This window comes from Protobothrops mucrosquamatus, unplaced genomic scaffold (assembly GCF_001527695.2).
Source record: "Protobothrops mucrosquamatus isolate PMUCROS unplaced genomic scaffold, P.Mucros_1.0 scaffold_89, whole genome shotgun sequence".
NCBI lineage: Eukaryota > Metazoa > Chordata > Lepidosauria > Squamata > Viperidae > Protobothrops > Protobothrops mucrosquamatus.
Genome location: NW_015386165.1, coordinates 744,295 through 766,779, shown reverse-complemented (window position 1 = coordinate 766,779; position 22,485 = coordinate 744,295). Strand labels below are relative to the sequence as shown.

At 37.2% G+C, this 22,485-nt stretch overlaps 1 protein-coding gene across 1 annotated transcript in view; it reads left to right on the top strand.

Annotated features, from left to right (window-relative positions):
- PACRG (parkin coregulated) overlaps nucleotides 1–22,005 on the top strand; it is a 248,350-nt gene extending 226,345 nt beyond the window's left edge. The window contains exon 5 of the mRNA XM_015814601.1: nucleotides 21,537–22,005. Within this exon, the coding sequence (XP_015670087.1) occupies nucleotides 21,537–21,697 (161 nt within the window). The 3' untranslated portion in view covers nucleotides 21,698–22,005. The remainder of the gene's footprint in view (nucleotides 1–21,536) is intronic.
- The last annotated feature ends 480 nt before the right edge of the window (nucleotides 22,006–22,485 follow it).

The following is a 22,485-nucleotide window of genomic DNA, read 5'->3' as shown; positions in this document are numbered from 1 at the left end:
AATACTGGAGTTTTGCCAAAGAACAACACACTGAAATGCAACAGCTCAGTAAACAATCAGCTTCACTTAATTTTAAGCATTCTAATTGAATATCATTCAATTACACAGTTGTAATCCATATTCTATTACAAATGCCAGCTAGAATATACATGCCTTTTAAACTACACATTTCATATCTCTTAGTTTTTTTCCTCTTACAGATACTATTGCAGTTTGCAACTAAGTAATCAGTTGTGATTATGTATTATTTAGCAAATAATTAATCAGCTGTAAATATGTACAGTCTTTTATTTTCCATTCCACAGATTATTTTCCAGCAAAATCTGTCTTACAAAAACATCTGTAACTTGATTTTCAAAAGTCTACTAGTTCCTTTTATTAAGACTTTTTATAAGCTTTTTGTTAACGGAAAAAATAAGTATCTAATGCCACATGTGGAGCTTGAATACCTCTTCCAAATGTGAACAATTTAGCTTTCTGAGTTCAAATATCAAGAAAAGCTATGCTTTTGGCAAAATTGGGAGCTAAAACTTAAAATATATTCCTTGAAGATGGAAAAAGAAGGCAAAGAGACCATATAATCCTTGCTAACATTCAGTTTTAAAATAGAACAAAGGCAAAAAAGAGTAACCATTGAGACTTTATATAAAATCCAAAGTATTAGTACCTAATTCACTCTGGAATTTAGCAAGCGAGAAGAAAGAGTCAATTAAACAGAGTACAACATTTTGGATTATGCTATACAGCTGACCAAAATAAGAATTGCTAAGAAAATAATGGGAGGTTTAAATATGGTCTCCTTTCTCTGCAGATTGTCAAGGCCATAACATAAAAACAAGAAAATTAGGTTACGTTTTCTTGTTAATTAGTATTGCTTCTCATCTGGGAAATAAGCCTCTTTCAGGTAAAATCAATATGGATGTTAACTTTAGAAAATTGTATTGGCTCGATCTTTAACTTGACTAAACAGGAATTCTCTGCCTCCCCTTGCTTTCTTCAAAAACAGTTCCTAGTGTGAGCTCTAATATAAAGTGGTAGAAATTGCTCTGTGAGCTGTGCTAAGCTGAGCCAAGAAGCATCTTACAATTCTAGACATTATCTTCATTTGAGAGCCATTTTTTTTCTCACACCTTTTGTTCTACAATCACATGCTGGCTAAATTATGCTTAGGATCATGCAATACAGGTTAGAGCCCTACATGGAAAAGGAAACGCCAGATAGTCAAGCTGGCTTTAGAAAAGGCTAAGGGACATGAGACGTTGTTGCTATATGCTGGATAATGGAGAAAGCCAAAGGATAGCAAAAAAAAAAATAAAGTCAGAATACTGTATGTTTCATTGATTATAGCAATAATACCTAGACTTATATACAGCGTCACAGTGCTTTACAGCATTCTCTAAGCAGTTTACAGAGACAGCATATTGCCCCCAACAATCTGGGTCCTCATTTTATTGACTTCGGAAGGATGGAGGTCAATCTTGAGCCAGTCAGGATCAAACTGGCTGGCACTGGGTAGAGTTAGCCTGCAATACTGCAATCTAACCATTGTGCCACCATGCCTCCTATAGAAGAAAGTCCTTTGATTGAGTTGATCACATCAAGCTATGGAATGTGCTTACAAAAATGGGAAACCAGATCATTTTGTTCCCTTCATGCAAAACTCATATAGTGGTCAGGAAGCCACAGTATGGATAGAATATGATGAAACAGAATAGATCCAGATGGATAAAGAAGTAATGCAATCAATATGCTGGCTTGGAAGAAGATGGTGTAGTTTTAAGAATGAAAGGAGAAACATCAATAAACTGCATTATGCTGCTGATACCTATCTGATAGACAAAAATTTGAAGGCTCTGTAACCTCTAGTAATATATTTCAAGAAGCACACTGAAAAAAATGGGAATAATATTAAATATTATATTTATATTAAAGAAGATCAACTTAATGATGAGGGTACAAAACTGGGCTTATAACATACTGAAGCTTCTGCCCTTTAGGATCAACCATCGACAATGAAAGAAAAAGCAATCAAGAAATATGCCAGAGACCAGCAAACTAGAACAGCCATGAAGGTATTGAAAAAGATATTCAGATATATCTATACTTTAAAAAAAATCAGAAAAGCACAAGCAATGGTATTCTGTGTGGCACTTTGTGAAAATAAAACTTGGATTTTGAAAAAAAACAGATCAAAAGAGTCTTGACGCTTTTGAACTGTGGTGTGGAAAAGATTACTGAGAATACCACAGATAGCCAAACATAAACAAATAAACAAATGGATCATCAAAGAAATCAATCTAGAGTTCTTAACTCAGAGCACAAATGATCTGAATGAATTGTAATGATGGGAAAAATGGAAAGAAAGGGAAGAAAAGGGAGAGCAGCAGCAAAGTGAATGGACTCAATTATAGTCAATGTGCCACTGAAAGACCAGGTTAGGGAGAGATGGTCACGGAGAAAATCTTTCTGTATGGTTACAAAGAATTGATACCGACTTGATGGCTCATAATACTCAACATCATTTTATTCTACAAAGTATTGCAAATCTCAGATTTATAGCAGTTCATCAATATTAAAGAGTAAAGATGGAATTACAGGTATACAGCTTTATAGTTTAATAATACAATGCTGTCATGTAATCTAATATAGCTATATATGATTGTAAAAGTCTTAGTATTTCAACAGAGCCATTAACACAGTATCTTTCCTCTTATAGAATTATTTCTGATTTCAACCAGCATTCTAATATCTGCTAGTTTCTTATTGATTTTATAAGCAGAACTCTTTAGTTTTAAAGGATAGTAATTGAAAGAGTATAATGATATAGGGCGCTCATATCCATATGAGTCATCCAAAGACAGTGAGTTTATGCACTTGCTTGGATGGCTGTAATCATAATTCTTCATGTATTATAATGTATGAAATATGTAATTGTGCCCCAAAGGTAGCCCCCTCAGAACTGCATTAATAGCATTTAAAATTGCACATTTATATTGTTTTTCCTCCTCCGTATATTTGTGCCATGTTCAGCAGTACCATTTTAGACTTTAGGCATATTATCTTTACTTATGCTGTTAATAAAAATACTTATTGAATTACATTCTTGCTTGCTTTTAATTTTAGAGTTATATTTTAATAATAAAGTACATTACAGTGATACCACATTGAGCTCTATAGAAATACAATTATAAAAATATAATTGTCCAGAGGATCAATTATAAAGTCCTGTAGATGCTACATTAATTAGATTATAAGATTAGAAGGCATCAGGGAGAGTAAAACTGATGCCTGGGCCCGATTCATAATTCACATTGCAAAATGAACATGAAAATGTATACAGTTCTTGCCGATTGATAAAGTAGCTGGAAAAATACATACTGTATATATATATATGATAGAGCATATAAAATATTTAATATACTAGATAGGCCAAAAAAAATATCAGATAAAAGTTCTGCTCCATGAATTCTCCCCAGCAGAAGTCCTGGGAATGCTCATCAATGTGGAGAGTGCTTTTAATGCTTTCTTTAGCCATCTGCTTCTATTCTGATGCTGCTAAGTCACAAGCACATTCCTTGTACAGGATTACCTGCCCTTGGCTTCTTACTGAGAGAGGACCAAACAGAAAAGAGAAAGTGGAGAAGGAAGTTTTGCGGATTACCCTCCCCCCCAAAAAAGCAGTACAGTTGATGAATGATTAAGTGAGAAAATAAAAAAAAAGTCTTCCTCTGGGATAGTTTGTGCATTTATACAGCTGGGGGGGGGGGGGACAAAGTAATACAAGAAAATGTATCCAAGGTAACTTTTTTTTTTAAAAAAAAGATGATCTGCCTGGTTAAAATGTATTTCACATCAAACCTTTCGGTAGGTTTTATTCATTGGTATGTGCTGTAAATTCAGTGAGATTTTTGGAACAGTGATCTTCAAATAAAGGGTTCGGACATATGCAGCAATTGTGCAACTATGTACAGTAGTTCTTTCCTGTCAAGTGAACGTGATCAAATGTTCATTTCCCATTCTTTAGTGTTATTTTTTTTTAATTTGTCATTTATTTTTTATTGTTTTTATTTGTGTTTTATTGGGGAAAATAACAAGACCTGGGACAGGATTGTTTCATCCTACACACCTTTACAAATAGAAAACTCAACCTGTCCTCCCGAGCGTGACCCTCAGAGCGAAGCCCCCCTTCGGAGAGAAGCAGAGAGAGAGGACAAGAGGCTACTACCTGCTCCATGATCTTCTGCTTGAAATGCTCCATGCCCAATTTAATGCATGTATATTCTGCTTTTCCTCAAGGCAGTATCCATGGGGCTCAGTGGTGGGATTCAGATATGTGAACAACCAGTTCTCTGTGTGGATGCCTCTTCTGGAAGTCCATTCTAGGCCTGGGCAACAAAAAATTATCTACCGGTTCTGCTGAAGTGGTGGGAACTGGCTGAATCCCACCACTGATGGGGCTCCCATAGAGCAGCAATGGGTTTCATTAGCTGAAAGAGAAGACCTGCATTGTCTGCTTCTTATAGTGATTCCCTTTGGAATGAGAGAGGATCCTATTTGTAAGAGGGGGAGATTCTAGGCCTTTTCATTTACTCTCCTGAGCGATATAAGCAAGAGATGGGATTATGGAGTCTCCAATGTACATTCTCATGCTGTGAAAATAGATGTTCCTTCATGCCATCCAGATAAAGACAGTGAAACATAAAGAATTTGAATGTGTTGATTTCCGAATATGCAGATTTTTCATTGTTATATGATTTTGAGCCTGGTAGTTGTTGTGGTAATAAGGCTTATGGGTTACTCTGAGCGACACAAGCAAAAAAAAAGACCCTCCTTTTGGATTTTCCAAATCCTTACATTGTCCACGATGGTTGAGCTAGGAGAGGTCCATCTTAAATTGGAATTAAACCATCCCCTCCCCCTGACAAATATTTTATATTTCATTTGCCATGATTTAGGTGCAGTTCAATCAAAATTCTGAAAGAGTTGCTGCTAAATGGCTGTCCCTTCATACTACATATTCTTTGAATTCCCCCCCTCATTTGTATTCAAAAGTAATTAAAGTATAAGAATAGTGTGCGATGGTTGCTCTTTTTGAGGTGAAGCAGAAACTGCAGCCTCATTGTGGAGGTGGGGGTATTTTTTTCTGTTGTAACTTTAAAGAAGGTAGAGAAAGCATGCAAAGCACCACTTCGGGAATCCTTTCCAACCTATTTACCCAAAATGCCCACAGAAAGCATGTGTACAACAAATAACATGTTATGTCTATGCCTTTCTCCTCTCCATCAGTGTGCATGAATGTTGAACACGTGCAGTGGAAACACAGGCTGAGCAATGTATCATCCTGTCTGGGTCATGTGACCAGAAGGGAGCATGGAAAGTGTCACCAACACTCCAGGAAGTTGCCTCTTCCATAGGAGAATTGGGAGGGGGAAAAAATCTGGATTTTTTTTTTCCACCTGCAGACTCTTGGCCAGATCCAGCCCATTTATAAACTGGGGTTATTGGTACTGTTCTTCTTAGTGAAAGAATAATTTGACAATAGTGACATAAACCAAAGGATGCATGTGTTATGAGAATCAGGTTCAGTTCTAAGGCTCCAGTCTACCCTGGAGGTCTTCTTGCAGATATGTCTGGAGCTGGTAATCTTCAGTAGCATTCTCTTCAAGGAGCTCCAAATTACTTTCCCACAGTGGCTAAGAACATTTCAAAATCATCATCATCATCATCATCATCATCATCATCATCATCATCATCATCATCATCATCATCATCATGTCTATCAAGCAGCTTGTTAAAGATACCAAAAAGTAAGGGCAGAAAGCCAGAGTTGAGTAATTGTATGTGTGTGTGTGTGTGCGCGCGGATGGGTTTTAAGTGTAATGAATAAATAAATAGGTCAGGAAAGAATCAAGCTAAGTTTCTGTTTTGGAACATGAATTCATAGTCTCAGCATTGTAGATTTCATTCTTTCAAATATAATTAATTGATTTTTTTGCTTCCATGTACCATTTTGCCTCAGCTACAATTACTCATTTGTCACTCATCTTTAAACCTCACTCTGCTCTTCCTCTGAATAATTAGAAACTGCAACTCTACCAGTTGAGTAAGAGGTATATTAGAACACTTCATCCAACGTAATTTATTTGAGATGATCAAGTTGACATTGGTAAACATTTGGTACTGTAGTGTGTTTAACGTTGTTGTTAACACAAACGGTTTTGATTCTAAGTGCAGGTTTGTGCATGTTCAAAAAGGAATTTCCGAATGTACTGAAGCATAGTTCCAGTTAGTAAACTTAGCTCACAGTGCATTCCTTTCTGTGTTACAACATGACTAAACTTATCCTGGCAAACATTCAAAGAGATTACATTGTGTGGTATAATAGTGATTCCCCCCCCCCCGATATTGCTAGAAGGAAACAATTTTTAGTAAATAGTCAATATTGATTAAAACAATCTTATCCATATCATAATGTGCCTCTCATCTGTGTGTATGTGGATGTGCAAGTTCAAAGTTTATCTTCCCTTAAAAAAAATGAGACTCTAAGGGTCATGAATGATAGAAGTACAGAAGTGGCCAAAATTGTGGAAACCTTTGGGGAAAAGTGTACAGTAGAAATGCCACCTTTGGTTAAATTTCCACTAATTTTTCTTCTAATTTCTTTATAACTTTAGCCTTGTTCACTTAATAATACTATTTTACATCTCTTTCTGGGCAACCAGTCAACTCTTTGCACCATTACTTTAATTTTATTACGTTTTACAAGCTCACTAAATAAAAGAAGAAGAAAAAAAATCAACCAACTTGATAGCGATCACATAACACACTGACAAATGTCCTGCTCTCAGTATTGATGTCATACATGACATCAATAACTGACTCCTACTGTGATCTGATTGGCTCATTGCCAAAACAAGATGACACCTGATTGGCTCTCTGAACACTCATGCTTATTGGCTACAATCAGATGAAGGAAAGCTACCTGATATCAACCTAAGCAAGTTGTGCTTCCTTTTTCTGGTTATTTGGCTATAACTTTTCATAGACTACAGTACAGATAATTGAACAAACTTTGTTGCATTACATTCTTGATTAAATTATCTTTCCATTGCTATATAATTTTATGGTACTACTCCAAAAAAAAGTGGTGTTATTAGCCATCAAACCTCAAAAATACACTTTTCCCAAAAAATTGTGAATTGCAACTCCTTTCATAATCATGTTCTGAGAGTTGCTAATGGAGAAATGGTGGACTTTTGTTAAACAGAACCAGGACCATATCTTGCTGTTGTGTCAGAACTATATCTCAAATAGCATTTATTTTTATACAAGGAAGTGCCTTTGTATGGGAGGAGGTGTGATGTAATTGGACTAGACAGGAATTCCAGAAACCTGTCCAAAAAGAAAGCAATTGTTGAAAGCATAATCAACATTGTTAATTTATTTCTTACATTTGCAAAAAAAATGCAGAAAATGCTATTTCATCTCGAACTCTGTATATTCAGTCTGATCTACAAAGGGAATCATAAATGAAACCTTGCTCACAGATACCTTGCTGAAAACCGATTAGAAGTAACTGGATGGAGTTGCGATCTGAGGAGTATGTATGAAGTTGGGCAGGTTACAGGAAAATGAGGTGAACTCTGGCTTTGTCATTCATGGAGTTTCAGAACTTTAAATATGCTGATTGGATTGGAGAGTGAACAAGAGTTCTCTCTATAATTTTGAGCATTTTTTGTTTTTCCTAACTAATTGTAAGTAAATACTACGTGGTCATTGTATGACCAAAGGCAAACCATGTGTACACAGTGTTTATATTTGGAAAGGAAAAGCAATTTTGACTGCAAGCTTTTTGGAATGAACATGAATGACTTTCTCGAGATGAAGAAAATTTGAATCATCATTCTTTTATTGTGACTTTACTCTTAAAATAACTAGTCCAGTGAAGACTGCATGCTTCTGACATAAAGTGAACATTGATTTCTGTTGAAAAACAGAAGAGAAGCTATATTCAGCAGGAATGCCTTGTCAGTTTAAAAAAAAAATGTAAAGAAAAATAGTATAAAGAATTATTTCCGGTCCCTTTTGCCTGCCTGCAAAGGTCAGAGTTAAGGTTATTGCCATGGATTTATAAGGAAACTCATATTACAACTGTCTGGACTATACCTGGCTTGAAGATAAATCAGCCCAGTAAATTTCCACTGCTGCCAGTTCTTTAACCTTCGTAAGTACAAGTGTTCAACCCGTGTCTTGTGCTTTTTCAAAAATGGTCTCATTGCCTACACGGTCCATTTTTCCCCCCCACTCAGGTTCAGATATTCTTAGCTCCTGTGGAAGGTTTTTAAGATTACTCTTCTGGACAGCACAACATAATGACAAACAGGAAATGCTCAGCTGTTCTTAATAATATTTTTTTCTTTTTTAAAAAAACCCTTAAGTTGCATAGATCAGAATTGCTCTGAGAGGACATTGAATTCCCACTGATGATTTCTTTCAAGAGAGAGAGAGACAGAGAGAGAGAGAGAGAGAGAGAGAGAGAGAGAGAGAGAGAGAGAGAGAGAGAGAGAGAGAATAAAAAAAATATATGATTGATTAAGTCTCGGGATGTAACTTCAGTAATAGGTTCATGACTGTGGCTTTCATGAATTTCAGGATCATTCTGTTCATAGCAGCTATTTCTTGACACAGAAGAAGATATTTCTGGGAATGGAATAATCATTTCTGGGCATCTAGGAAGCTTCAGAATAGTTGGATCTGCTATTTAGAGCAAGTTCCCCAGTAGAAAGACTACTCTTTCCTCCCTCAGATGGGATGATGTAAGAAAGCTTAGCTGTGTGGAAAGGATCAACTGTACCTTATGTCTTCTTCCTACAAGTGTCAGGGCTTTGGAAATGGGATTTAAGGAGTTGAGGTGAAATTGCAGCATAATTTTTTGCCTTTGGCCTTCATGGGAAGAAGCAACACTGCAGTAGTTCACATTTTATCAGATAATGTGTGAACAAAAGCACCACTTTATGGATTCATAAAGGAGGTTGTTAATAAGAAAAAAATACACAATTATAATGTTTGTTTTTATTTCCTGTTCCTGGTTTTCTTTCAAGTCACCTGGTCTGCCCTCTGCATTATTGTCTTACATTATCTTACGAATGGAGCATTTGTTGCAAATTGTTCTCAAGTTGCTATCTTAAGTTACAAATTAATTCAATTTCTTTTGTAAATGAATACAAAGTCAAATATAATTTGGTATAAATACAAATTAAGTCACTGGCAATCAAATACATCCAGTTCTTTTCCACATAGATAATATTTGTGGTTTTGGTATATGAGCTTTCTTTTTGTGTAAATTCCAACAGATAACATACAGGGACAAAATGTGATCCCTCTGGCTCTTTCAGCAGGATTTGTGCCTAGCTTCATTGTTTTGCAACAACAGTACAAACACTGTACCAAGGCCACTGAGAATTTTGCTCCATGTCTCTGTCTCCTGCTGAGCAGGCTATTTGGATTGTTGGAGAAGAGCAAATACTTCCAGTGATAATCCAAAGATTTTGTTCCTCCCCTATTGGTCTTTTCCTGAGACGAATATGTTTGCTGAATGTCCGATTCATTTAAAAAAAAAACAACCTTAAAATGGAGTGTTATTTTCAGTGTAACAGCCCAATTTAAAACAAAGCAGAAAAAAAGGTTCCAATTTAAAAAGAGCTCCTTTTGATCTGAATAATGATAAGGGCTGCTATCTTAGTTGATTCTGAAGTAACAATGCATGTTAAGCAACAGCAATTTACAAGGATTCAGACTATGTCCAATGCAGTCAAATTGCTACCAAAATGTTGTAATGTCATTTAGTTCTTCTCCCAAGTTACTAAAATCCATATAACCAATGAACCCAAGAGTGTGCCACAGCCTTATCCCACCCTATAGAGTCAGAGTCTAGGCGTTTGAGAGAGGGTGGGGGAGCACAGTTATATTTCCCAGCATCCTTCCCAGTGTCTCAGCACTGTGGAGAAGTTAGTGTGCCGTATGACATACTTCCAGTGACTTCATCGTTGTGTAAGGGTGATGGAGTCTCTAGATATGTCCTTCATAGAACATCATGGCATGGCACTGGAGAGAATTGTTAACAGTAGCTCAGGATTAAAACGCTTGGTTTGCATGCTTTTTTTTTTATATGAAACTTGCTCCAGGTTAAGTTCTAGGCATCTAGAACTTGGCCTCATGGTGAATTCCATTCTGTGCCAAGAGGTTGAGACATAAAAGGAACTAAAGAAAAATCTGACCTGAACAAGTGACAACTGGCAGAGACAGTCAAAAAAGCAATCGATTTTTTCCCCTTTCAGTAGGCAATTGCTTTCCCCCTTTCCAGTGGGGCTTTTAAAAAGAGGAAGGACTTGCTCCATTTTGTCTTACCTTTTGGGTTTGCCCCATTGACACTCATTCCCATGTTTTGCGGTTTGGTTAGAGCTCCGAACATTAAATATACAAGTTATGATTAAAGAATTATATAGCAAACTAGGACCAATTGGGCTAGCTGCAGTGTAGATCCAATTTAACTTTATGATTTGAGGCCTGTGTGCATCTGCATATGTGGAACTTCCTGGTCAAAAAGACTAGCAGTTGAGATCAATCTCTTTAGAACTAACCCCGCTCTCTTCTTTTTTCCCTCTGTGCTTTTTCATTTCATTCTAGTTCTCTGACTTTGGTATACATAAAAATATTCAAATTCTTAACGAATCAATAACATTCACAGGCGGGGGGGAGGGGAAAGCCCTATTTATTTATTTCTATCCCACCTTTATTATTTTTTATAAATAACTCAAGGTGGTGAGTTATTTATAATCCAGCATGCCTTCCTCCTCCTATTGTCCCCAAAACAACAACCCTGTGAGATGGGCTGGGCTGAGAATCATTAGCCCAAAGTCACCCAGCTGGCTTTCATGGCTAAGATGGGTCTTGAACTCATGGTCTGCCACTTTCTAGCCTAGTGCCTTAACCACTAGACCAAAATGACTCTTTTAGCTCATATCTTTCCATTCAAACATTCTCCTTACCAAAAGAAGGAGAATTACTACTTACCTCTTCCTAAGTAAACCAAATCTGAGAAAGATTTCTTTGAAGACAAGTGGCTGATGGTAACATTGCTGAATCTGGTACTCCTATAAAGAAGTTGTAGGAAGGAAACATTAGGATTAGGCAGGGAGCATTTAGATATCCCCTTCATGGGAACCAACAGGACATAGTCTCCACATTCTGTGCCCCATTACTGCCTCTCTATTTTAAAAAGGTATCATCTAGGATTCTAGGAAATCTCATGCTCCATATCTCTCAGACTAATAAGCCTCCAGTTAGGTATAGTAATTTTTACTGAGCTAGACAAGAAACCATAACCTGAGTCAGCAGAAGGCTATATACATTTATGCATTTTGGATTACATTTGCACATGTTTCTATTTCTTACTTTCCTTCCAAAGGTAGGGATTTGGGTGATTATTCATTACATACACTCTTCAGCCAAAATTAAATACTTTCTAGGGATTTTCCATATGCAGTGTTTGACCAGCTGCCATTCCCCAAGATATTGGTTAATTTTGAAAGTTGGGTCATTTTTTTTTCTAAGCCTGTACAGCAGGGGTAGTCAACCTTGGCTCTTTTATGACTCGTGGACTTCAACTTAGCTGGCTCAGGAATTCTGGGAGTTGAAGTCCACGAGTCATAAAAGAGCCAAGGTTGACTACCCCTGCTGTACAGCATCAGTTCTTCTAAAAGCAGCACAAGCTGGGTTTACTTTCCTTACTTCCTTTCCTCACAAAGGTTATGTTTTGTGAGAATCCTGTTAAGTTTGCTCCTCCTTTTTCATGCCTCATGGCATTTGGACACATGCTTTCTCAGCTCTTGCATTCTCCATCCGCTGCAATCGATTCTAGGAAAGGAATAATGACAACCTATCAGTGAAGTTGATCTTAAACCTTCTCATTGGTTTCTAGTTACTTTCACAATACTTTTATATTTAAAAAAACAAGCCTGATTGATTTTCCTTATTTATATAAGCAGGAGTTATCAGTAAACATAGACTTAATCCTACTTGATTTCTAGTCAGTTTCATAATCCTGGTAAAAACAGTACTTAACAGTAGCTTGATTTTCCCTGCTTTGAAAGCAATAAATAACACTTGCCTCACCTCACTTCCCAGCCTCTGGACTAAGGGTGTGGCTACTTTTTTTCTTTCACACATAGCTAGGGGTTCTATATTATATGCTATAATCATGGCTAAAGCTATTGTGAACCTGGCTGCAAAAATGCCCCCTGCCAGGCTGTCCTTCCTGCATCACAACTAGCAAAGGTTTTTTTTTAACACAAATAAACAGAATGGTGCCTACAGAGAAGACCAGCTTTCTCCTTAACAATTGCAAAGACTTGTTATGTTGTTGTAAATGGCCAGATACAGGCACACAATGAAAATGTGAATGGGAGATAGGTTTTTCTCTTTGTTTTTGAGGAATGGAGACAAGAAGGCTTTTGTTGCTGAGGAGCAGAGAGCAGCTCAATGCCAAAACACTAATTTTTAAGGACCCCCCCCCCCCGATCATTTGGAAGAATTCAGGGTTCATGTTCTCAAGCTTTTAAGGCTGGAAGAAATGAAAACGATTGAATCGAAGAGCAATGGAAATTTGGGCAAAGATGATAGTGAGAGTGAATATTTAATGACATGTGATGTGAGAGTGAGAGAGGTATTATAGATAGACAGTTTCTCCATCAAATGGTTGAATCTGGGCATCAGGGCTCCTATCTTTGTAAGGGAAAAAAATTAAGCTGGAATTTTGCCATCTATTTCAAAGGCTCTTCAGAACCCTCTTTGAATTCTCTTCTTTTCAAAAAGAAGCTGGGCAGGCTCAAACTATTAAAATCCTGCGAGGTGAGTTTTCTGTCTTTCAATCATTCCAGTTTCAATTTATTTCTTCCATGATGTCTGAAACCTTGAGAAAAAGAAAAAGTCAGCTGCAAGGTCAAGTGTGTTGTCACTGCTTTAACAGATGTTTGATCGCAACCTAAAGTTTAAACATCTTGAACAGACAACCGTCACCCCTATAAGTAGAAGAATAAGAATCACTATAGAACATTTTCACTCTAAAAAAACTTCTGTAGATATGAACAGATTTTATTCAGTACTGGAACTCATTTCCTTCTAACAAGCCTTATGTCCAGCAGCAATCTTTCCCAAAAATGGTCTAATCTAAACCAATAATTCTCAACCTTTCCCTTTTTGGATCCAGCTCATTTTATTAAAAATTCAGCCAAAAGGGGATATAAGTTTAAATGCATTCTGAAGGTCAGGAAACCACTTACCGAAACAATAAAGTACAGCAAAATTATTTTAATAATATTATGTCTCAGTGCAGGCTTGCTTTTTTCTTGTTCCTTCTCTTTTCCAGTAAAAAAATATGTAAATTGGGTTTCACTGTAAAGATAGAATATTTCTTGCAGACGGGGATAAGAGGAGACATTGCTATTTTTTAAAAAAACCAAAAGGGGGGGGAATCTAATTTATACCAATCCATTTACTGTTCTTCTCTGTATCTTTTTTTATCCTTGCCTGCCATCCTTGCTTCTATCACATGCATATGCCACCTAAAGAGCTGTCATTATTCTTTAAATTTCTCACATTACTTTCTTTGAGGATCTCATTAACTTCATCCATCCACCTGCCTTAGTCTTTCCCTTCATCTTGACCCATTCATTCTTCCTTCATATATCTTCAATCAGCTTCTTTATAACCACTCCATTGGCTTTGCTTCTTTTGTGTTAGTCGCTGACTTTTGAATTCAATCCATATTCATTCATCACTCATTTATACTTGACCTTATTTCTTCTTGCTTAATTGCATCCACTTTTTAAGTAGCCCATTTGATTGCATTTAACTTCTATGTCTCTTGACATACTCAGCTCTCATTTCCATATAAGAAGTGGACAAAAGCATACTTCTTACAGATAGCCATTTTTTTTCTTTTATATTCATTTCTCTAGACAAATCAGATACTTCTACCTTTCTGCATCACAAAGATTCTGCATCTATTTCCCTATCTTTGGTAAATGTTCTACCAGGGTATACAAATTCTCCAACTTCAATTTTTTTTTTGCCATTTATATACAACTTGAAATCATTCAGTCCACTTTCCATTCTTGGTCTCTGGAACATTGTTAGAGCCATGCTCCTGACTGCCTTGCGCAGCAGTAATGTGGCTTTCCAGCATACAAAATTTTGCATACGTTCACATCCACAACTGACATAACATTAAAAGCACCACAAGTTATGTACAGTATACATTTATCAATAAATATATTAAGCAATGAGTGGAATTTTTACACTTGTCTTACTACCTGCTTAGGGTTGAACTATTCCCTATGTAATCCATTTATTCTTATATATGCTTTATTTCCATCAAATAACAAGCAGTTCCAACTCCAAAATCCACAAAATTTTAATATATTTATATATTCATACATGGCTGAAGAACAAATCTCCAATCTGCACATTCCCTCCTTGGCATAAAGCCAGATTGTATCTCTAAAAATTTTGCTCAGTGTCACCTCTCATAACATTTCAGTTGAGATTTTATTACAGACCTTCTGGCTACCCTGAAAAAAATAATTCCACTATAATTTTTTTCTTTCACTCTTGCTATATTTTCCTTTGCAAACTGGAATGGTGTCAGTATTTTTGAAATTATCAAATACAGTTACAAACTTCTCACAAACAATAAGCAAATTAGATAGCCATTTCATGATAATTATTTAATGTTTCTCCTGTTACACCAACTACGCCTTCAGTCTTTTTCAATGTTTTCACAGCATTTTTTTTACTTTGCTTTTAGCAACTTTTACTCAATGTTTTTTCTTAGATACTGACATTTATACTATTTCTTTCATTTTTACTCTTCAACATTTTACTCTCTCACAGAGAATATTCCTTCCAATCTCCCCTCGCATTAGTTTTATCACCAATAATTTCCTCAATTTTCTTCTTATGTTATTAGTCTATGGGAGGTTCCTTGTTTAGCCTTTTTCATCCGTTTCCAAAACATTTTTTTAATTCCATCAATATTGATCTATATTTTCTCTCTTTTATTTCTTGTTGTCTTTTATTATATACTTTGCAATCATCTTTTTTCCTCCTTGTACAACATAATTCCCTTGTCTTCATTTTTACAGCAGCACTTCCCTTTTATGCATTATTTCTCTTCCACAATCTCTTTCACATCATTATTTCACCAACTTTTTTCATATTTTCCTTTAGCATAACACACATCTATGGCATTCTGTAATATTGATGCTGTTCACCAAACCATTGTCTTGAATCTCCAAATGGCCTAATCATTTTTTGTATGCCATCATCTTATTCTTACCTAACTATTTATGGCATTTAAAAGAATGATTCCGCAAGTCCATCCCATTTGTTCAAAATGTTGCATTTTTTTTCCAAAGTCACCTGTGAGCTTTTGATTAGTACCATTGATTGGAGCGTAATATGTAACTATCATCAGCCTGTGAATTCCTATTTTCTTATGCTCCTTCTTCTAGATGGCAACATTGCCTACTTTCTGATCCACAGTTTATCTGTTTTATTCTTAATTAAAGCTACACCTTCATTTCTTCCACTCCACAAGACCAGATAATTTCATTCAGATCCATTACATCCTTACCTTATCTTAATTTTACCTATAATATGCCTGTTTTTCTTTCTTTCATTTAAGGCACTAATTCATGCACCTCTTACATTCCAACTCACAATCTCCAATATGCTACAGACCTCATGAATATTGGTCTCCTTTGCCCATGCTTGCTTCATTGACATTTTCAAATAATGGATTTTGAACCTTAGTTCATGATGCCATATGCAATATTTCTTGCTAACAGGAAGGACATAGTGCTGGTCATTTTGGATAAGTGTCAGAAGTGGAATCAAAGCTCAGTTTTATCCCAAATATGTTCATGTTATGTTATGCAAGTTAAAATATCTAATTTAAAGATTAATTTGCAAGTCAGCATATTGTTGTCTCATCCCTGCAAGGGGGAAGGAGGTGCATGCAGTGTATTGATGCAGAAATGTCCTCTTGTGGTAACGGCAATGGCAAAGGATGTCTCCTCAACCAAATCCCCCAGTAGTAGCCACTGACTCCTATTGGTTCCCTATAGTCCCAATTTAAATATTGCCTTACCTCACCACCTGAAACAGTTCTTAAGAGATAAGAAAACAGAAGCTACCTTTAAATATAATAAGCACCTTTATGCAGGTAATAACAGATGCCTTAATCTGGAAATTGTTGATTCTCTGAGCTCTCACTATTTCTAATTCCAATGGCTTAAATCAGCAGCTCTTTTATGTGTTGAATGAGTATTTTTTTTTTCCCTATGCATAGTAATAATAACTGTTCTGCTTCCTAGGACAAGATCCTTTGCTTCATGCTGTGTCTGCTAGACGTTTCACTTTGGGAGCCTGGCAAGACAGATGTGGCCTCCAAATTTTTCTTCATGTTGATTAATTCTCTGCCACTGAGGGAAACTTCAGTAAACAGCTTGAATCCAATCCAGGTTCTGGCATCATACAGACAGCTATTTCTTTTTAGTTGCCCACATGTTCACTATACAATAAATAACCCAGAAATAACATTACACCAGAGACAGGCAGACTGAAAATGTTGTGCATCGGTGGCAGGTTTTTTTTTATGCTCTCCCCTCTTCATGTTTTCATTCTAATTATTATTATGACTAGATTCTTAGCCTTAGGTTTGCAGATAGGAAATCAGTATGACTCATCTGTCGAGTGCTGGCAAATGCTGGGGTGGATGTTGTCCTGGTGGGTTAATCATTCCCAACTTTGCCTTAAAGATTTGCTAATTCCTATCGCTGTGCAAAGCAACTATTGTGGGCTTAGTGGGTGACTTCTTTGCTGAAATAGCCTTTTGGCAATGTTGTTTATAAACTGGGTCATGAAATTAGAGAAAACAATATAGCTGTCTTGAGAAGAGGAGCCTGGCACACAGCATACATCGTCAGTAACGATCGTCTGAGCATAATTTGGTGCCATTCTTTATGTGGCTTCTCTTAGTGTCAGATTCTTTCACCTTTTTTTTTTTTTTTTTTTTTTACTCAATCCTCCAAGCCGCAATATTTTCTACAGTAGAGTGATTTTGCTACTCTGGCATCTTTCCCCTAATTTTCTGGACAGGAACAAACTATTGCCACATCTCACATAAGTACGATTAGGGTGATTGTTAATTCCCTCTCCCTCCAATACACACATGCAAAAGTAATTCTGTGTTTCTTTTCTGTAAAATAGCTAATATTTGAGGGGGGGGGGACATGATCCATTACCCGGATTTAAGGAAGTCATCCTCAAAATATTTGGGGAAGGTTGAATCACTGTATGTTTTAGCAACCATTGGCATCAAGTGAGCCCCCTGGCAAATGATGAGCAACTTGTGGCCTACAGTACATGCCGCTTCCGAACTCCAAAGGAGTGCATTCTGTAATGAGATCTCTCCTCCTCCTCCTTTTCCTTTAGCACCAGAATAATGATAGCACTGGGTATATTCAGACTGAAGTAGGCATACCATAACTATTTTGAGATGTTAAAAACAACAAGCCTGATGTTTTTAAAATGCCATGCCCTTCTCTATCAACCCCTGACTTTGCCAAGCAGAGAAAATGGGGACTGTCTTGAGATTTCCCCCAGCTTGATGCTCTTGGAGCATTCCCAGTCACGTCCATATAGCTAGAATGTAATCTGCAAGCTTAACCCAATGAACTTCAATTTTTTTGAAAGGTGTAAGTTTCAGGCCCCAATGGAATGCTCTTCCTTGCTCTTTTCATAACAAATCAGTGATGCCCATGCCATGCTAAAAAAACCAACCTCAAATTAGAAAACCTAACGATCTGAGGGAGACGCAGTGATATAGTGTTTGTGTTACGATACCGATGGATCTCTTTGTTCTACTTCAATATATTTAGCTTTTTTTTTTTCTAATTCTGTAATGTTTTCTGCTGAGAATGTCATTTTAAAGACCCATGAACTATCTTTATATAGTTTAGCTTTAGAGACAGAGATGTAGACTGCATAATACTTTTGTATTTAGCAAAGTGACTGGATCCAGGGGCCAATCTGTAACTTGTATTAGCATGTTACAGTGATGAAATCAGGTCCAGCCTTGAAGGTCATTATACCGCTCAGCTTTCAGTAGTATTGTCCTACTGGATGTAAGGTTGAAAAAGAAACCAAATCAGAGAAGGGCACCGTTAAATTGGTCCATGCCAATCTCAAGGCTGGGAAAGGCGTGGCTAAGAGTCTGTTAACTCAAAAGAAGAGGATGAAAATGCATAAGATTTAATCCCTGGGGGTGGCAGAGATATGGGTTTGATTTCTATATTCTGTCCCTAGCTGTTCTTCTGCATATACTGTATATGACTTCTTTCTAGTCTACAATGAAGGCATGTATCTAGAAATATGAAATCACCAAAGGTTTTGCAATTAGTTCATGAATGTGAGGTTGAGTTTCCAGAAGAATAAATATTTATAAAAATGCCTGATTCTGTATGGTCTTAGCAATATGAAGCTTAGATGACTAACCTAGACTGGACCTATCCTCATAGCCCAGTTTTCTCATTGCTAAAATGGCAGGCAATAATTTCTGAAGGGCAGAAAAGGATGGCACCTCTCCCCATTATTCCCCTGTTCACCTTCAAATGACTTCGAAGGTGTGTTTTTCTACTTTGGACATCATTCTCCCTTTTATGTTGTCTTGAATCCTTCTGTCCATTTGCACTGCAGCTAGAGCAGAGGTTTCAAACTTGGCAACCTTAAGACTTGTGGACTTCAACTCCCATAATTCCTCATCCAGCCATGCTGGGTAGGGAATTCTGGGAGTTGATGTTCGCAAGTCTTAAAGGTGCCAAGTTTGGAAACCCCATGTGCTAGAGCAGGGGTGGGGAACCTTGGCTCTTTTATGACTTGTGGACTTCAACTCCCAGAATTCCTGATCCAGCCATGCTGGCTCAGGAATTCTGGGAGTTGAAGTCCACAAATCATAAAAGGGCCAAGGTTCCCCACCCCTGCACCAGAGCATTTCTGTGCGCTAATCTCAACAATATATCAGCAATGCTTACCCTGCATTCTAGTCAATGCTTACCCTGCATTCTAATAGGTTCTATAACTTCTGCCCCCCCCCTTTGCCTCCCAAATAGCATAGCGGTTAAGATCTTCACTTAGATACAGAAGGTTGCCTGTTTAAAACCTAACAGAAACATTGTTTAATTACAGTTTTCCATTTTTAAAAAAAAAAAATCCAGGAGCTTACTTTTTTTAAAAATTCAGACACCTGAAACAGAAAAGCGTCAGCTGCAGCTCCCAGACAGAAAAGATTATGTGGCGTCTTTCTTAGTTTTGTTGACTTCTCTAATATTGCTACTGGAATGGATGAATTGTGTTAGAAGAGCTCTTGAGTTTTATGGTTTAGACACCTGTCTGCTATTAACAAAAGTGAGCTCACTTAATGTCACATGAGCCATGAAATAACCTTCCAGCAGTCACCTCTCCAGCAGGGTTAGAGCCAAAGATATAAGAGATTGAAAAAAAGTCAGTATCTTGCTGCCAAATGTCTAAATCATCCAGTGCTTATTGCCAAATTATTTTTGGTATGATTCTGAATATACTTCTGCTTCACGAGTTGTAGGATGCTCCCTTATATGGCCGTGATTTATGAACATTACTCCAGCATTGTCCCATTGACCATCACTGAAACTGTACAGAATATTAAAGTAGAAGTTGTTTATGTTTCATTGAGATCGATGGCACTTTTCTATATCTTTGAGACCTATTTTCAAATACATGTGTGCCATCAAAATCCTAGGAAAAAAGGTTGTTGTCTACATTTTACATGTATTTCATATGCTGTATGCACCAGTATCTAGAATGTTTTCACTTGAATGTCATCTTGCAGCAAATATGTGTTCCCAATAAGCTCTTGAGCTGCCTCACTGCAGAAGAGATGAAAAACACTGATCTGAGGTAGAACTTCTAATAACTTTTATTCTTGACTTTGACTTAATTCAATAAATTTTTTTCAGAAGAAAATTGGGTGAATTAAGATGATATTGTATTTTCTTCAGTAGAAGAGTTTGTAACAAACACAGCATCCTCTGTGCCAGTTCTGCAGTCTTGAACTCATTCTCCCTGAACAACTAGTTCTGGTGTTTGGCAGTGGCCAAAAGCCTTTGTTAGGTATCCAGCTCTCTGCACTTCACTCATCAACTGTAAGCTAGAAGACAGCTTCAGATCCTGAGACTGAAACCTGCCTGGCCTGTCATCTAGAACCAATTCATGATTCAGAATCTTCCTGGTATCGTGGAGGGTATTCTAACACCGTCAATTTCATTAAGACAGCAGGAAAAGGCCCAGCAGAGTGTTAATGAGAGCAGGATGGCCATATGTTCTCTTTTCCTGGGAACATTTCTCCATTTGCAGATTATCCTATGCAAGCCCAATTTAAATATAAAAGGGATAATAAACTAGGGGAAGCCATGGTCTTAAAGGTTATCCTGAAAAATGAGCAAACAAAAGCAGAAGCCCAGCTCATTTGGTCATTGTTTTCTTTACTCCAGTGAGATATATTTTTCTGTGCAATATGGCAACCAGATCTGTTTTTCAAAATTAAAGGACCATGACATAGCAGCAAGGATAGACAGATAGCAGTTATTTCTAAATTTGTATCCACGCACTAAGATTACCATATACAAATATTATGCAAATCAATTTTTATCTTCTTTCTGGGTAAGTCTTCCCACCCCCATTTTTTGGCAATAGTTTCAATCTACTGACAATTTATAGTAATATAGTCATTATAATACGACATTGTACTTCCTTCTCTTTTGTTCCTAGGCTTGAGCTTACTCAGAACTAGTTGACTGCCTCGGTATCAACTCATTATCAAGCAAGGTTAAATGTGGACCAAAACACTGGCATGGATATGAAGTATCTGATTCATGGCAACGTCCCTACAAATAGATACTTAGATATTGGGCAGCCCCCTAACTTATGTAGGAGGGAATGCCTGGAGCCCTGGATTTCAGGCAAACTCTACAGCATATCAAGTTACATTTGAAGTGGCTCTCGTTTTCTTTAGTCTCTGTACTCCATCAATGCATCCACATTGCCATGCACACCAAGAGTAACCTGTTGGTTGGCAGAACATGCTCTCCTGTCAGCAATATGGCTGGAAAAAACTTTGCAGTCTGCCTGGGAGGTTTTTGCTGAATAACTTGCAAGAAAATAGAAGTGTATTTGTTTTAGGACATTTCCTGCTTTTCTAGTTGTACCAAAAATGAGGAAGTTACCCTGTGAAGGTACCGTTAACCTACACTACCTATGACATGTAGCAGAAAAAGGTTGTATTAGATTCAATGAATCCTGCTAGTCTGTTTTGAAAACCCCCAGTGGTGGAGCACCCTCAACCACCACAACTAATTTTCTTTCTTTCTTTTTTTCTTCAGTGAATTCTGGCGATGGCATTGACTACAGCCAGCAGAAGCGAGAAAATATTGGAGACTTGATTCAAGAGACACTGGAAGCTTTTGAGCGCTATGGTGGTGAAGATGCCTACATAAACATAAAATACATGGTCCCAACTTATCAGTCATGCCTGTTAAATTAACAAGAATGATACCATGAGCATTTTCCAACTCTGTCTAATGTTTTGGTACTCATTCCATCCCCCACCCCATCTCCAATTTATTAAAAAAAAAAAACAGCTTCTGGGACCTTAGACTCTTTAGCTCTTCAGTACAAATGTGAGCCTGTCTTTCCAATGCATAAATAGTGCCTGTTTCTTGGATTACAATGGTGTGCTGTGCTTATTTGTTTGGTGAAAGAATTGCTTCTTTATCACAAAAGCAGAGCGGAGCGGGTGTCAGAGTCAAACCTTCATTTGTACGGACAATAAAACTATAATTTTCATACGCAATTCGGCAATTGCTCTTCTGTGTACGCTTGCCCTGGAGGCGATGTCCCAGGCTGTAACAAGGAGAGTTTATGCTGACTGCTTAATAGGAGAGACAATCGTTCAGCAGTGGTTCTCTAGCAGCTGGGCAGAATAATGGGCCCCGACTTACAATAAAACTGTTGAGCATCTCTATGAATTACAGGAGGGACGTTTGTGCAGCCCATTAGAAAGCGCCTTCATAAATGTAATTAATGAGTCAAACACATGTGTCATCCAAGCTTCCAGGTGTTTGCCTTTTTCGAAAAAACAGAATGCCTTCTTATTTCTTTCTTTCTCCCCCCCCCCTTTTAAAAAAGTAGCATGGCAAGAGAGGAAAATGGATCATCCTGCAAGCAAAATTTTATAGTAACAGTGTTGCCCTGTGGTTTGTGTCTAGAAAGGCAATGGGTGTTGTTGGCAAGCATTCTAAACCTTTGTGACTGGCTATTTGTAGGACTCCT